Raw genomic sequence first — 17,008 nt, 5'->3', positions numbered from 1 at the left:
GGCCTCGATCTTGGAAGGCAGGAGCCGCGACTCCATACCTCCGTGGCCTAGCTGGCCGGCGACAGCGTCGCCCCAGCTCCAGACGGCGCCATCGGCGGTGATGGCGAGAGCATGCCCGTAACCCGCCGACACCGCGATGACCAGCTGACCGGCCAAGCCCTCCACCCTCTTCGGCAGAGCCAGGGCGGTGACGGGGCCGTGCCCGAGCTGCCCACTCGTCCCCAAGCCCCAGCTCCAGACGGCGCCGTCCGCCGTCAGGGCGAGCGAGAAGCCGCTCTGCCCGGCCGACACGGCGACGACCCGCTCGCCAGCAAGAGCCTCGATCAGTTCAGGGAGGAGCCGGGGCTCCTACGGACACACCGCCTCGCTCTCGCTCTCGGGCGCTCCCCCTCTTCTCGGGGCTCCCTCGGCTGCCTCTCGGAGACCTCTTCCCCGCCCCTCCCCCTCCCCCTTGGCTGACCATCAGCGATCTCGTGCTCCTCTCGGCTCTCTCTCGGCCCTCTCTCTCTCGGCCCGGCGCCTCGTCCCCGTGCCCGAGCTGTCCAAACTTGCCGCCGCCCCAGCTGAAGATGGCGCCGTCGGCGGTCACCGCGACGCTGTGGGAGAGGCCCGCCGCCGCCGCGACCACGCTCCGCCCCGCGAGCGCCTCGACCCGCCTCGGCCGCCGCTCGGAGAGGCGGGCGCCGTGGCCGAGCTGGCCGTGTTGACCTGTCCCCCAGCTCCACAGCCCGCCGCCGTCGGCGAGGAGCAGGGAGTGGTAGCTGCCCGCAACCACCCCCGCAGCAGACATTCCTTGCGGGAGCGGCGGGAGCGGCGACGGCGTGGCGAGGCGTGTGACGCCCTCCCCGTGCCCCAGCAGGCCGGCGAGGTCGCGAGACTCCGAGCCGCAGGTTGAGACGCTGCCGTCTCGCCCGGTGAAGAGGCTGTGTTGGTTTCCGGCCGCCAGTTTCGCCAGCCGATTCGCCTCGTGCTGCAGCGCGAGGAAGCAGAGGCGGCGCACGGACCGCTCCTCCGCAGGGAGGTCGTACCCTCGCTCCGCCGCGCGGAGGCGGAGCGCCTGCTCCGCGAGGGAGCGCTCGCCCGCGTAGTCGCCGCTGCCGTGAAAGATGCAAGCAGTTGTGCCGGCGGCGGAGACGTCGGCCGGGCTCCGGCACCTGAGCGGTGCGTCCCCGGCGGGTCGGGTTGTGCTGAGACAAGTGTGTTTGACAGAGAAGCGTGGTGGTAGGGGCGGCAGTGGTTTGCATACCGGGCGAGGATCATGACGAGGACGTCAGGCGGGAGGTCAGACAGGAGACTGATCGGAGCGTCATCGTGGGCAGCCGCTGGGGAGGATGTCACCATTCCCGAGTCGGCCGAGGTCGTGGACGCGCGGAGAATTCTAGTTCGTAAATTCTTTCGAACTAGAGCGACCCAACGATTCAAGAGTGGCCGCAAAGGGAGTGGGATCCGTCGCCCGCGCCTAGTCTGTCGTGTGAATCATGCTGTTTTTTTTATCTTTTCCGTGGTGTACCCCCCGACATCAAGGCAAGCCCCTGACATCAAGGCAGCAGGGACTGACATCAAGGCAAGCCCTGCACTTTCCCTCCAATCGCCCTGCCCTCCCGCACCGCGCGCCGAAACCCGCTGCGTCCTGCGAGCTGCACGTCTTGACCGCCGCACGCAGTTGCTTACCTGCCGCGCCCGCACCACTCCCAGGCGGCGGGCGATGCGCTTCACTCGCTGTTCCCCCCTCGCACCGCTCGCAGGTGCGGCCGACTCCGCAGAAGCGATGTTGCCTCTTGCAATCGCACTTCTTATCCTCTCCGCCAGTGTCGCCGACGCGTTTAGTTCCGTGCCCGAATTCCCGGCATCACCACCGCCGCCAGCGCCACCAGTGTACGTCATCATGGGTCCCGACAGTGTGCCAATCGCACGCGCCATCGTGGACGCAACGGAAGATTGCCCCGTGCTGATGGCTGATGGGAAGACGATGATCGTCACCACGCATGCAGAGCCTGACCCTGATCACGGTTTCCCTGAACGCGTCTGCTCTGGAGATCTGCCCCAAAACTACACGCTCGCCTCTTTCGGGCCGACAGAGTTGCCCTCCGTTAAGTCGGGCCCGGTCAATTTTGGGATCATCGGGGACACAGGCTTGCGAGTCAAGGTAAAAAACAATGGCACCCTCCCTTGCCCCGCCAACCTCTCCGATACCATTGTCGAGTACCCCGAGAGCGCCGGAGTCTGCTTTGATTATGGAGAATGGAAGGGGAACATCCAGGGAATGGAACAGTCGCTCAATCCGGTCTCGACCTCGTGGCCATACCAGCTGATGGCGGACGAGCTCGCTGGAAAGAACCCTGACGTCATCATCCACGTGGGAGACTTCTTGTACGGCGAAACCGAGTGCCCGGACGTGTGCCCCGTTGATGAGGAAAACGCGACCAAGGGATTTTACGACCCATGCCCATGCGCGAACATGACGAGCCACGGGGATCAGTGGAGCAGTTGGCAAGAGGACTTCTTCGAACCTTCGAGGAAGCTCTTGCTCGCAGCGCCATGGATTATACTCCGCGGCAACCACGAGATCTGCACGAGGTCGGGGGTTGGATGGTTCCGGTATCTGGACCCGCGTCCGATGCCTCCCCTCCAGGAATGGAAGTGGCAAGGGGTCAAACAATACGTCCCATGCAGTGAGTTCACCGATCCATACGTCGTCACCTATCACGATGTTCAGTGGCTTGTCGTCGACAGCAGCCAGGTCGCTTCTGTCGGTGGCGGCATCGATCATTACGATGGGGATTGTCCGACCGAGGTCACGGTGATCACAGGTCTCGACCCCCGCAACGAAAGTGCGTTTCCCTACACGCCGAATTCGTCGCACGGCTTTGACCCGTCCAATTTCCCCGCGGAGTACGGCAACTATACTGAGATCTTTGCAGAGGGCAAGTCAATGCTAGACAGCCACAAACCCGTGGGGCTGCTTTCGCACCGCCCCCTGTACGCCATCACGTGCCACAAGGGCAGCTACCTCGCGCTCGACTACACTCTCCAACTGGCTGCCGAAGCGACCGGTCTCTTCAACTCCACGATCAAGTTTGTCCTATCTGGGCATTACCACCTCTTCCAATACGTTGAGTACGAAGGCCGCGTCCCCACCCTCGTCTTCGGGCACGGAGGGACCAAGCTCTTTGACGGCGATCCGAACATTGCGACGGCTGTGGGGGCCACGGTCCTCACGGAGGACGGCGCGCCGGCAGCAGTAATTACTGCAAACTCGACGATGTACAAGCAGTTTGGGTTCGGTCTGCTTGAAGTGAAGGAGGAGCGCTTTGAGGTGACCGAGGGTGCTGGCGCAGCCTGGCAACGCTTCAACTTCACGATTCCAGCCTAGGCTTGGAGTCAATGCGATGGCCGTTTGCTGCTGGGCTTGCTAACCGGGGAGTCTGCTCTCTGCTTGCGCTCACTCGGGTGTCTGCTCAGTGATAGAGCCATGTGATGGCGTCATGTAGACCGATCGACTGACCATCCTTGCATGCGCGGGGTCCCTGGCGGCCAGTTGTCAAGGATACTCTTGTGGCTTTAGCGGCAACTTCTCTGTTCTGTTCTGTTCCTTTGTCCCATGTTCGTGGGTGCTTGCAAACTTGTGGGGCCCTGAGGGAGGATGTGTAGAGGATGTGTAAACTGTTGAGCGCTGAGAGCTGTAGACAAGAGATAGATGTTCGAGCGCTGGAGTGTGGAGAGCGCTGTAGAGCTGTACGGTAGAGCTCGTCTAAACGGCGCGGGACGGTCTGCGTGCGTGGCGTCATCCGTCAACTTCTATATGTAACCTCGTCGTAGTGGTAGAGCTTCTCTCGTGTACGTGTTCTGCTTCTGGCACACAAAAGACAACATGGTCTTTTCTCGTTTTTTTCGAAGAGGCATATGGCAAAAGCTCTAGTCAAAACCCCGTACGGTCGTATTCAAGACACCCACCACACAGCGCTCACGGCACGACATAAGCGACGCCCTCACGCAACGGATGCGCCTCGAGGAGGGCCTTTGGTCCGGAGTAGGCGGCGACGGCGTGCGAGGGCTCGTCGTTCTGGCAGATGTCGTCCGCAAAGCCGATGAGGCGCATGGTCGGGTTGTCTTGGATGTCGTGGAGGAAGCAGACGCTGTGAGGATGGTGGACAGCGCACGTCCCTGGATGACCCCGCAGGCGGGCTTGGCGTAGTTGGGGTCGTTGTAGTCGGGGCACTCGAGGCTGAGTGGGTCCCAATCGGCGGCGGAGAAGTCCAGGTCGTCGCCGTCGGCGGAAGGCAGCCGCAAGGCGCCCTGACAAGGCGGATGAAGCTGGGCGTGCCCATGATGCCTTTCAGTGTTTTAAGCGAGTACCTGGGTATTACAACAACAACAACATGTACATGTACATGTCCATGTGTCGTTCACTCGTTGCCCTCCCCCCTCGACTGGTTCCACTTCCTAGATATATATTTTTCTCTGTTTTTCTTTGATAACGGAGGCGCCACTCGAGGCGTTGCCAATGCCCGTCGAGGAGGTCTTGAGGAGGGGCGTCCAGAGCTTGATTTCATTCACGTCATCGGACCCTCCCGGTCCCGCATGGGGTTCTGCGAGGTCAGTCTTGTTTTTGTGTTTGTGGTGCGTTGGGCATTGTGACAGCATATTCTTGAGCACTTGAGCACTGGATAGGGTCGATTCCGCGTGGTACGGGACCCCTCGATCGTCTCGCCCTCCCTCACTGGTATGTTCATCGGGGGGGGTCATAACAAACACGGTACAGGATCGAGAGGGCCAGCAGGCCTTCTTTCTCTAACCCTATACACACCCACCCCACATGGCTGGCTGGGCTTCGAGCGGTGGGTGTTACGGTTTCATCTATGTTTGGTATGAAACCGTTTGGTATAGCCCATGTAGGTAGGTAGGTAGGAAGGTGAAGAACAGCCAGGCTCGGACTGGACACCAACGCGTTACGGGTGGACGCTACAGATGATGACGGCACGCACGAGCGACACACAGACACAAACAGGCTCACAAGACACACAGCCAGCTGGCTGCCACACACCCTGACAAACAAACAAATCTCTCTCTCCCACACCCTGAGTTGGCGTGCACATAACTCAAGGCCACATCCTCCCTGTCACCCCCCCCCCCCCAGCACTCCACGGTGCCAAGAGTACAAACAAGGGCACAACGACAAAACAGACGACAGGAAGTAACAAACATGCGAGGGCCCAGGCTAGATAGAGCAGGCTTGCTCCACACACAACTCACTCACTCACACGCTCCACACCTCTATCTAGCAATCTCGCCGCCCGGCGAGGCACGGACGGACGAGACCGCGTGTGGGGTCTTGTGAGGTGTCTATGGACGCCCTCCTCACAGGCTAGCTGCCTACTGCTACCCGTCGGGCCCAAGTAAAAAAAAATGCTGGTGCTTCCACACTGGGTACAGAGCGGAATGAGCCACAACCAGCGCGAAGACGAGCTCAGTAGAGAGAAGAAGGGAGCGTGAGTGCCTAGTGGAGAGAGAGGGTGCGGCGTCTAATGCAGTGCATCGTGTCTAGTAGAGAGAGAGGGTGTGGCCTCCAATGCAGTGCATCGTGTTGTGGAGGGGTTGACGTCGAGCCGGCTGCGCGCTCGGCAAGACGCCCTCAGGTGCCTGCGCGCCAACCACCCCCCGGTGTTTTGACACCATTATTCGGTATATTAACCTCGCGGCCGCCTAGATAGACTGAAAGAGTTAGACACCGCAGGAGCGAGGCTGCTGCTGCTGCTGCTGCTGCTGCTGCTGCTTGCTGCTGCAGCTGCTGCTGCTCTGCTACCGCCAATTGTTGATACGATTTCTCCGATAACCCCGCCCGCCCTCCCGCCCGCCCCGCCCCGCCCTGCCCCACCCCACCCCGCCCCGCCCCGACCCGCCGGCTCATTCCCATCACCGTCTCACAGACCTACGTATAGGCGCTCGAGTGCTCCACTCGCTGCCTACTCGCTGCCTCTGGGGAGGAGGGGAAGACGTCGGGCAGCTCTCACTTCTGTGATGAGCGCTTGGCTGAGGCCCCTCCCCGAAAAGCAAGCATTAGCCACACGAAACCGAGACCCCTCCCCACCACCCCAATCCCCCCACCCCCTTGCTCCCCTCCCCCCCTCGGGAGGGCCGGACAGAGGCGCCCGTGGGGACCCCGCACTTCCCTTCCCCCCTCGGAGGGCCGGACTGAGGCGTCGAGGGCCCCGCTCTTTCCTTCGCATAGCGGCCACTCTTCGGATCGCTGGTCGAGCGACCCGGGGGATGCCCCGCGCGCCTGACCCAGGCGCGAGAAACGAATCTGCGAGGCGTGGCCGCTCATGCGGCCCGATGGGGAGGAACGGGGCGAGCCCCCTCCAACCCACCCGCGCTAGGTCTCGGGTTTGACGCATGGGGTCACTCCCGCGAAACCCGTGAACTAGCCGGGGCAGTCGGAGAAGGGGCAACTCCGTGCACTGACGGTCGGCCGCCAGAAAACGCCTCCGTGGCTCGGGTTACACCAATCCTCGCTACAGAACGCGGCATAAGGATATCCACCTCGAGAACCTCGAGAACACTGTATGGCGGACTTGTTCGGGGCATTTTCTTATTTTTTGCCTGCAGCAGGTAAATTGCGACAACACACGTTGGGAGTTAAATTGTGCGCACCGTCCGGGTTCCCTCATGAAAGAAGCGCGTGCCAGTTGTGAAGACAAGCCTTTGGCGCGCGTGTTCCATAGAAGTGCCGCTGGCGGTGAGTGCCGAAGCAAGCGTTTGCCAAAATCAGATAAAAACAGCAAGTTCTCGCAAATTGCGGAGCCACGTGTCACACGTCGACCGCCCTCTCTCGCGGGAGCCACAGCGCGCGCTCCTGGCCGGCGCCGATGCCGAGGTGCCACTTCCGGCACGTCGATGCGCCGCAGTGGGTGCCGCATCGAATCAGAGAGCTGCTTGACAGCCGTCTTTCGTGTGCGGACATCGCACAGCACCTGTCTGCCGAAGGGTGGCGCTGCGACAGATCGGATGTCGAGAACCTGAAGAAGCAGCACGGGCTGAAGCGGACGTGGGCGGGCACGCCCGCGGAGCTCGATGCGATCGTCAGGGATCTGTATGATCGCGGCGAGCTCAGCCGCCAGCGGCACGGCACAAAGTATGCGACGGGCCGGGTGAACCTGCGCTTAGCGCCGCTGCAGATTGGGAAGGACCGCGTAAAGGCCTCGCTTCGCCGAGTGGACGCGGCCGCCTCCCGTCGCCGGTGGGAGGAGCTACAGCGCACAGTCGAGCGCAGGCCTTATATCTCGCACTACTACGGCTACAACACGCACATCGACCTGACCGAGAAGCTCGCCTTCGGCGGCAAGTTCTCCATCTGCAAGCTCCGCATCCACTCGGAGGTGCCAGATCCACTAAACCCGCCCACACACCTGTCACACCATCCGAATCGGCCGCCACGCACCCTCTCAGATTGACGGCGATACTCATTGGCTGCCGACTGTCCGGCCGGCACTCACAAAGCTGGCCGAGGAGCACTACCAGTTGTTCCTCGAGGGTGTCCGAGGCGACGACTGCCGCGCGCCGGACGTGTACATCTTCGACGGGGTGCGGCCGTACTGCCCCGTCCCTGCCCAGCTTCTTCGCCTGATGCAGTAGTCGTCCGCTTGCAGGGCACCGAGTTTGCTCTCATCAAGTATGCTCTTGAGCAGCAAGGGCTGCGCGTGCGGGGCGACGTGCCGTCCGTCCACAACCAGCGTGTCGAGGCGCGTACGCGGGTAGTCCTGGCTCCGTCCTAGCCCACACTGACTCCTCCTCAATCCCGTCACAGCGCTGGAACGGGGAGTGGAACACGCAGGAGGCGGTCCCGATCACACGCGCCACCAACGCCATCATCGAGGCGGGCGTGTGCGACATCGAGCAGCCCGTGCACCAGCTCGCCCTGCTGCTCACCCTCTTCATGGTGTGCGAGGTGGCGTGCGCTGACTTCCGGCACCTCTACAACAACTCCAACGTGCGAGGGCCGGGCGGTGGCATCCCCCGTGTGCGCCGAGCCTTGCGCACGCGGCCCGTTGGCAACGTGCCGAGCATCTTCGACGACTCTGTGGACTGGGCCGCGCAGTGGCCACAGGCTGGCGGGCTGGCCGGCGACTACCGGCATGCTGCGCTGCAGTCGGTCCGCGCGAGCCTCGACGCGCTGCGTCGCGCTGGCGTGCAGGCGTGACCCCTGCTCTCCGGGGGTCGGCTCGGGCGGCGCTCTCACTCAGTGTCACTCACTCGCGCCGTCTATGCTCGTAGGTGCCCCAGCCCGAGGCCGCGTACCGGGAGATCAAGCGATACGATGGGCACCGCACGGACGCGCTTAGCCGTCTCTTCCGAGTAGTGCTAGACGAGACGCCGCCGGTCCCAGCCGCCGTTGTGGCCGAGCAGGCCCGCCGCGAGCGTGGCCGCGCACGCCGCCGCCGCCGTCGCGGCCGGGGGTGAGGGGGGCGGACGGGGATGTCGGTGAGCACCGGACGCGAGGGTCGGTCGGCTCCTAACTAGCTATAGTAGCGATCTGCCTGCATGCGTGAGAGGCAGGTGCCGACATCACTTTTTTTGAAAAGCTGCAGACGAGCGGCACGTCTATGTGCCCACCTTCCCATACGCCAACCCCGCCCACCTCGCCAGCCTGCGGGCGGGGATGCACGTCTGGGGGGGCAAGACGAAGCGCAGGCGCGGCCGGGCGCGGAAGCCTGCCTCAACCAAGCCGCCGCCACCCTCGGGCGGGCCAGCGCGCCCCGTGTCCTCCCCATGGCCGCCTCCAAACCAACCCCCCGTCGGCTGAGGAACTTGCCGGGTTAATTTCCCCGGGTTCACTGCAGCCATCAGGGCGGTGGCACGGGTACGGCCGGGAGAGGCTCGGTTGACGCCGACCCGCCCGAGGGTGGCGGCGGCTTGATTGAGGCAGGCTTCCGCGCCCGGCCGCGCCTGCGCTTCGTCTTGCCCCCCCAGACGTGCATCCCCGCCCGCAGGCTGGCGAGGTGGGCGGGGTTGGCGTATGGGAAGGAGGAGGCGGCGGGGTGGTGCGGGTTGATCTCGAGCTGACGGACTCCGCAGGTGTCGTCAAACGAGATGCCGTACTCGGCGTCGAGGCGAGTGAGCAGCAGCCGCGGCGCGCTCATCTCCTCCTCCTCGATGACGAGCGCGTCAGGGCCGCGGTACACGACTCGCAGGTCCACGTTCACGCCGATGCAGTGCGGCTGAGGCTCGCCGGCGCCGTTGCGAGCCAAGCAGCCGTAGAGGAAGCACCCCTCGCCCAGTCCGACACACCGGACGAGGGCATCGGCCGCGTGCGCGCCCTTGAACGGGTAGGTGAGTCGGAAAGCGCCGACGGCCGCGTCCTTCAGCCGAGACCCAAGCGCGTCCGCCAGCGTCTGCGTCATGAGCCCTTCGGGCAGCAGCAGCGGGTCGTGCGCGCCAAAGAGGTTGGCTGGCCCGCGCCCGACGAGGCTCGCAAAGGCTCGCAGCACGCAGTTCCACACGCCCGCCGGATTGTAGAAGAAGAGCGTGCGCCAAGCCAGCGCGCCGCTGCGGCCGAGAGGGTTGGCGGCGCGGAGCGCCTCGGGCGAGGATGGTAGCCGGCCGTCGAGGCGCATCTTTTCGATGAGAGACGCGGCGAGCGGGGCAGCGCGGGGCAGCAGCACGGCAGTCTCGCACTTTCTCCTCCGAGCGTGCAACAGCCACATCTCCGTCGACTTGTCGTAGGCCCCGCCCTCACTAAAGCCGCCCTGAACGGCCACCTCGTTGACTCGCGTTGCGCGCTTGCGCTGCGGCTGCGGCTGCTGGCGCCGTGACTCCCGCTCGGCCTCGACAATGAACCGGTGTATCGTGCCCACGAGCGTCTTCAGCTCATGTCCTCGAGCCCACTGCGAAGCGGAGCTCGTGCCTTGCCCGCCGGCCAGGACGTCGAAGCACCTCTTAGCAGCCTCGAGCCCGTCGGCTGCCGACACGCCCGCCACAGCAAAGCTGGCCGTGTCGAGGCGGTCGCAGCGCACGCCCGTCGGGTTGCACATTGCGTGCACGAGCTCACTGGCGAGCCGAGCGATTGAGCCGGTGCTCGCAGCGGCGACCCGATTGCGCCTCCAGGCTGGACGGGAGTTCATGAAGGAATCCGAGACTGCGCCGCGCGGCACCCACTGCTCGACGGCGCCGAGCTGCGCTCGTGCTTGCTTGGCCGCCTCCTCCGCGGGCGACATCAGCAACGCTTTGCGCGGCGCTGCCTCGTTCAAGGTCGCCATCCACTGCCGCCTCGCGTCAGTAAACGAGTGCCGCAGCAGCAACTCCTTTGCTCCCGGTGGCAAGTACCGCCACAAGCTGCGGCACGTCGCCTCGGGCAGCAGCTCCGCGGGCGAGATGGGACGCTGCTGCCGCCTGAGCACCTCGATCGATATCTTAGCATGCGCGAAGCAGCGGCGCACTGCGATGGGCTTTGCCGCCTCGGCTGCGGAGAAGGAATCGCGGCCGAGGAGCGACTTGCAGAAAGTGCACGCGAGGCGGCCGTATTGGTACGCCGGATAGCTCTCCCCGTAGCTGAGACTGAAGCGCTTGAAGTTGCTATCCTCCACCGGCTGGGCCGCGGACCGCAACGAAGCAGCACTCATGCGCCTGAAGTTGCTAGGAATATCCAGTCATCGGAACCTCCGCTTAGAAAGAGAAAAAAGACCGGACGCGATGGGAGGACCGCACGCCGCCACCACACAGGGGTGTTAGGAGATAAGCGTGGGGGTTTAAATTCTTTTCTTCAAACTTAACTCCGCAGACTCAGCTAGCTTTTCAACGATCAATGCGCTCCGTTGGAGCTGGCGAGTCACGGTTCCACGCGGCACCGCCACCGCTTCTTACGCGAGAAGCAGTGTGGTGTCGGCATTAAATGGTAGGTATTATAGGCGCGCTGCTGTGCAGCGGTGGCAGTAGACGCTCTTCTCCGCTTCTCGCGCCGGCTGCTCTCGCTGTGGTGGTGCTGCCTCTCTGCACGCACGGACCGGCACAGCACTGGTGCTTTATTTACTGCAGCCAATGCACAAACTGTACACCAATGTTACAACGAGAGTACACACGGGAGCGGTCAGCCCAAGGGCTGACTGAATCCGCTGACCCCCCCCCCTTGGGATTCAATTACGGCGGTTTGCTTGTGCGCACGAAGTTGTGCTAAATGCGGCTGAATCAGAAAAAAATACATAAATTTTGCCTCGCAGGGCGATTTTCTCACTACAGTTATGAGATTAGCGAACCGACGGAGTAACGCGCCGTGTGTTTCTCGCTTTCTCAGGTGCAACTGAGGCACACGCCTGGCAAGTCAAAGGCTCCTTTCTGGCTTGGGAGAGCATTCCGTGTTTCCCGGACAGCACTGCCGTATCCTGAGGAGCGCTATGCGTTGTAAATGCCCCGAAGCCGCCACCCATACACTGGGTAACTGCTCACAAAATCGGCGGATTTGGGCAAGCGCACGGCCGCCGCCGCTGAAGCCGAAGCTGAAGCCGACGGCGACGCGACCATCGGACTCCTGCTCCATGTCGGACGCGGAGTCGCTGCTTTCCATGGTGCGCCGCCTGGTTGCCCAAGGGCGGCCGAGCGTCGACAATGGCCCATCTGACATTGGGCATGGCCTCTTTGTGGGCAGCAAGCACTCGGCCAGCGACGCGGCCAATATAATCAGCCTGGGAGTGAAGGCGGTGCTGAACTGCGCTCCGTCCGGCGTCCGAAACCTACCGATAAACGACTACATGTCGCACGGGGTAGAGTATGCGTTCACCAACGTTTATCAGGACGATCCCAGCTACCCGATCCTGTTCAAGGCGGACGGCTCCGCCTCGGAGCACCTCGAGGTGGCGCTGGCGCTGTACGACCGCGCCCGCACGGCGGGCGGTAAGGCGCTCTTTTTCTGCGTCGCGGGGCAGAACCGTTCGGCGGCCCTGGCGGTTGCTGTGCTTATGCTCCGCGGCGTGCCTCTCGCGAGTGTCCTTGACGTCTGCTCCAAGACTCGACCGTTCATCCTTGAGAACGAGGGCTTCCAGCGCCAACTTGTCAGACTCGAGACGATGAGCGCCAGCCAGAAGCAGGGCCTCGGCTGCTCGAGCGACTCCACGCCCGAGCGTCGCTTGGAGCGCCGGGTCTCGAGGGATGAGCCCACGTGGGCTGCCGTTCTCGCAGGCTCGGCGCACGAGGTCCAAGTGGAACTTCTGGTGCCTGGGCTGCGCACGATCAACGCGCGCATCCCAGTGCCCTCATCGATCAACAGCGTCAAGGCGGCCCTCGTGCAGCAGGTCGACGACGATCTCGCCTCACAGGGCGACCCGCGGCGTGTCGGCGCCTCGTGGGCTATCTTCCAGACCTTTGGCCATGACATCGAGGTCAGCCGCTCCCTCCTCACCCCCACGCGCTTGGCCTGACGTAGTTCGCGTGCGTGCAGGTCTCGCTGCTGCTCGAGGAGGAGGCGGTAAACCCGCAGGTGCAGGCGGCGCGGCTACACTCGACGTTCGGCCTGGCCGTCTCGCGTAGCGAGGCCTTCCTCAGCGCCACCGACTTCAACAGCACCCAGCCGCTCATCCGCTGGACGCCCAACTCGCGCTTTGAGCTCGTCATCTTCTCGACGGTCACCGCCGACGCGCCCCAGGGGCCGCACGTGCCCTTCACCTTCCGTCACCGCGAGCGGCCAGGTGTGTGTGCCACGACTGATCCCTGTTCCGTACCCCCTACCCCTCCCACATCCCCACCCCCTTGGCAGGCGTGCCGGGCACGCTGCTTCACAACCTCGTCGACCCCTCGCTACGCGCATGGGACTTTGTGTCTGGCGAGCCCTTCACCTCGCTCACGCCCACCGTCTTCTCATACTCCGACGAGCCGCGGTACAACAAGCGTGACTTCCTCGAGATCTCGATGGCCGAAGAGCGCCAGCCGCTCGCCTTCGCCGAGCCAGCGCCCGACGTGGTGCTCGGCATGGGCGCCAACGCGATCGTCCTCCGCATCGCCCTCGAAGCATCCCGCTCGTCATCCCGCTCCAAGAGCATCAGCGCCGAGAGTGAGAAGAAGCCGCCGCCGAGCAGCGCCGCCGCCGCTGCTGACGGCGCCGCCGCCGCTGCTAACGGCGCTGCTGCCGCCGCTGACGGCGCCGCCGCGGCCGATGCCCGCCCGCCAAAGATGCGGCGGCTCGACACGGCGGCGGCGCTCGAGTCGGTGCCACAGGTCTCTCGAGCAGGTGTGACGCCCGCGGTCAAGTGGTGGGACGCCGCGGTCAAGCGCTCATTCAGCCTGCCCAAGATGCTTGCGATGATCGGCGCAGATTCGGAGGCGAGCGCGGCGCGGCGGCTGCGCTTCGCCGGCGTGCTCAACGACGAGGGGCGACTGCTTCACTTTTACGGCCTCGGCCTCGCTGTCGCCTCGAGCTGCGCCGACCGGCAGACCTTCCACTTCGAGGCGGTGCTGCTCTCCCAGTTCGACGACCGCTTCTCCACGTATACGCTGAAGCGCTTTATGGAGAACTACATGGCGCTCACGGAGAACATGGACGAGGGCGGCGAGGAGGAGACCGCCGAGAAGGCGCGCGTCGTGCAGCTCCAGCGCCACTTCTCCATCATCCATGTCAAGGAGCTCCTCGAGAGCCTGCTCGACGGCTTCCGCGACCTCACGCGCGCGGGCGTGCAGTCGTTCGACTTCAACCACCTCAGCAACGTCCTCATCTCGCGCGACTACCGCAAGGTGGGTTCCACCCCCACCCCTCTACCCCCCACCCCCGACCCCATCCCCCGCTATGGCCCCTCTAAGCACTTGACCCCTCCGACCGCCCCTCCCATTCTCTCTGCCCCGACCCCCAACCCCCAACCCCCAACCCACAGGCGCGCCTCATCGACATCGATGACCACCAAGTGCTCGGCGGCTCGAAGGAGCTGCCGCATCTCGCCGTCGAGCTGGCAACGCTGCTGCCACAGCTCGTGCAGCAGCTCCTGCTGGCCAAGGGTCGCGGACGCTCCTTCGTGACCAACAAGATCAGCGAGGTGCGACGGGCGGCATGCAAGTCGGACGACACGGCCAAGGCCATCCTTCGCGAACTGCTGCGCGACGCCTTCTTCCGGGAGCTGGCGCCCGCCGAGCCCGGCGAACCCACGGGAGCGGCCGCGAGCGCCGAGGCTGCCCACCTCGACTCTCTGGTGGAGTGGCTGTTTGCGGTGATTCTGAAGCGAGCGCCATGGACGACGTGGACGGACGACCTCTACGACTGCATGCGCTGCATCGACTTTATGCCGATTCAGTGATAGCCCCCCATGGCAGCCTCGCCTCTGTCTCCCCCCGCCGCCGCTCCGCCGCTACTTCCGCCTGCGCCCGCGCCACGTCCGCCGCCGCCGCCTCACGTTGAGCCTCCTCCGTCGCCAGCCGCGTCTCACTGACGAAATTCTTGCTCCCTGACGAAATTCTTGCTCTCACTCTTTTACATACACATACATCGTACATGCACATGTCGAAGGGGAAGGGCCGCCGCCCCGAACGACGAGACATGCCCATCATGATTGTGTGATCTTGCGGCCGCGCGCGGGCGCGGTTCGATCTGATGATGTAGTGAAGGTGTAATAAATATTATAATTCAATAGAGCAGTCATCTCCATGAGAGATGGGCGAGGCGGCAGTTCAATGTCCAAAAAAATGGAACGAGCGCCGACTTTCGTAGAGGCGTCGGCGATGGTACGGACCTCAGAAAGCACGATGCAGACACCACCAAGCAAGGCATGATCGCCTTAGGTCGAACGCTTATTCACCCGCCCAGCACTGTGTGGTCGTCCGCATCGGGAAGCTGCGGCGCCGACTTCTGTGCCGTAGAAGAGCCCATGCCGACACTCACTTCGAGCGCCGTAAAGACGTCCAACGAGAGCCGATCCAGCAGACGTCGGCTTTGTGCCAGGGCGCCGAGGGCGCCACTGTCGCTGCTGCTGCTGTCTCCACCGCCGCCGCCACCCCCGCCGCCTCTGTCGCCTCGGCCTCCGCCCCTGCCGTCACCTCCAGCACCACGCTCGCCGCGGCCGACACCGCCACTTCCGCCTTTGCCTCCTAGGACGGCCACTCTTGTGGACGAAATGTGCCGCGTCACAGGAACTGGCCTGTGCATTGCAAGGCATCCTTGCCCTGCACCGATGGTCGCGTGGTCACGCGCAGAGCGCCGGTTTCTTGCTGTCCAACCCCAGGGGTGTGCATGTGAGTGGCAGCTGGCCAGCGGGGCAAAGGTCTGCACAGCCCTGGGTGGCCCAGACGATGGCGTTTGAGGGAAAATTCCTTCACACACTCTCTCTCCCCTAGAGTCTCTTGACCGTCTCCGTTACCACTCAAGAGAGTCCATTTACACGATCTGCAATGTGGTAATTTCCTTCGGCAGTGGTGTAATGTCTAGTGCCACTACGGTAGTGCTATACTGCTCTGTGCACTCGCAACGCCAGAGGCCGTGCTTGGAGAATGCGTCGCAATGCTGCTGCGCCTGTGGATTGAGCCGCGGCGCAAGCTCCATCGGTGAGCTGCGGTGGCGCGCCGGCCGCTTCATGCATAGCTCTCCGGCGAGCGGCCGCGAATTTGCCCGAGAGCGAGTGACGGGTAATCGTGGCCGTGGCCAAGAAAATCAAAATATTAAGCTCTCTGTTTGGACCACGGTGAAAAACTCGACGGTTTTGGGCGTTTCAGAGCACGCTGAATCGATTGGCTGAGCTATAATTCTCGCCAGCCCTTTCCTTTCATAATTATTGACTCAAAACTCGATGATCGCGCGACTTTGGAGCCGTTATAGCTCAGCCAAAACGTTCCTCTCGAAAAATTGACTTAGGAAGCCGCAAACGGCAGCTTCTGAAAGACTCACCGGCGCTTATTCTCTTGATCTTTCAAAACCTAGGCCTGCGGCCAAAATTTTCTAAAGGCCGCTGCGCGGCCAGCGCAATGCGCAACCAGTCAGCGACCGACAGTCAGCAGCAGACTGTGACGATTGGCGGCCTCGCGCCCTCAGTCGACCTCCTCTACCAACTCCCCTGCCCAGCCCATATGCCTCATCCACGGTGGCGCAACCACTCGCGCAGGGAGAGAGAGAAAGTCGGCGATCTGCGCCGTGCAGATGAGCTCCGCCTCGTCTGCGTCGAGGACGCCCATCGCAGGGCTGTCATAGCGCCATTGCATATGACGTACTGCATGTTGTTCATTACTTCGCAGGTGCCAAAGTCGAGGATAAACTCACTCAGCGATGGCGAAGGCTGCACTCCCGGCCGGCGGTAGGAGAGATGAAGGCTAATGTACTTCGCAGTGTACGGTGCCTTCCGGCGCGAACAGTGCCCGGGACGAAAGAGGAGGCGACGTCTCCCTCGTCCATGGACGGTGTAGCCAGCTTGAGAGACGGGAACGAACGGCGGTGAATCGCCGACAGCGGCGCCTTCGTTCCTTTCCAGTGAATCGCCGGCGGGTGCCCTGAGCGTTGTATCTGTCGGCCAGTTGCCGCACCGCCGGCAGCAGCTCCGCAGCAGCCGCCCAGATGGCGCCGGTTAGGACAGGAGCGAAGCCGCGTGGACACGGCTGAGCGACGCCGTGCGTCTCGTTTGGATGCTCCAGGCATGCCGGGCAGCGCGCGTGCTCCATACCGCGCGTCGGGCGCCCGCCGAAATCTTCGATTTCTTTGGCGTAGGAGACCAAAAACCCTGAAAATTTTCTTCGCCTGCGGCGGGCAATTAATTTCGATACTTTCGCTTTCACAGCTCTTTCACACGACTTTATCCGTCACTCGCTCCCGAGTGGTAAAGTGCAACTTTGGCATTTGGTAAAAGTTGGCCGAATGGTTTGGGGGGGGGAAACCAAAGCGGAAGGTTGGCTCCAAGGGCTAAAGGTCAACATCCCCTCCGGCTACGACAATGTGAACGTGATCTGGTCCTCACGGGGTTGAACCGTCTCCTCCAGATCGAGACGGACTTCATGGAACGGCCGAGCAATATTTCTTCGTTAATATTATTAATTGCTGCTTTTTGCACGGCTGAGCCCCCCC

General features: G+C 63.2%; 2 protein-coding genes across 2 annotated transcripts; both read left to right on the top strand.

Annotated features, from left to right (window-relative positions):
- Positions 1–1,768: 1,768 nt before the first annotated feature.
- Positions 1,769–3,373, top strand: EMIHUDRAFT_229175 (hypothetical protein; the record flags this gene model as incomplete). Its single annotated transcript, XM_005786240.1, has 1 exon — positions 1,769–3,373. The coding sequence occupies one exon, from the start codon at positions 1,769–1,771 to the stop codon at positions 3,371–3,373; it is 1,605 nt and encodes a 534-aa protein (XP_005786297.1).
- A 9,497-nt stretch (positions 3,374–12,870) lies between these two features.
- EMIHUDRAFT_441455 (hypothetical protein) lies at positions 12,871–14,417 on the top strand. Its single transcript, XM_005786239.1, has 2 exons — positions 12,871–13,710; positions 13,848–14,417. Exons 1-2 carry the CDS (start codon positions 12,892–12,894, stop codon positions 14,262–14,264), a joined length of 1,236 nt encoding a protein of 411 aa, XP_005786296.1. The 5' UTR covers positions 12,871–12,891; the 3' UTR covers positions 14,265–14,417.
- The last annotated feature ends 2,591 nt before the right edge of the window (positions 14,418–17,008 follow it).

Source organism: Emiliania huxleyi (assembly GCF_000372725.1).
Source record: "Emiliania huxleyi CCMP1516 chromosome Unknown EMIHUscaffold_153, whole genome shotgun sequence".
NCBI classification, from domain to species: domain Eukaryota; phylum Haptophyta; order Isochrysidales; family Noelaerhabdaceae; genus Emiliania; species Emiliania huxleyi.
Note: the sequence above shows the minus strand (reverse complement) of the source record. Positions and strands in the feature narration are given on the sequence as shown.

What these genes read in the sequence shown, in the direction of transcription:
- EMIHUDRAFT_441455 (XM_005786239.1), top strand. Translation starts at nt 12,892, where the DNA reads ATGGCCGAAGAGCGCCAGCCGCTCGCCTTCGCCGAGCCAGCGCCCGAC. An exon ending in TCTCGCGCGACTACCGCAAG is followed by an intron (nt 13,711 to 13,847) that starts GTGGGTTCCACC and finishes CCCAACCCACAG; the next exon opens with GCGCGCCTCATCGACATCGA.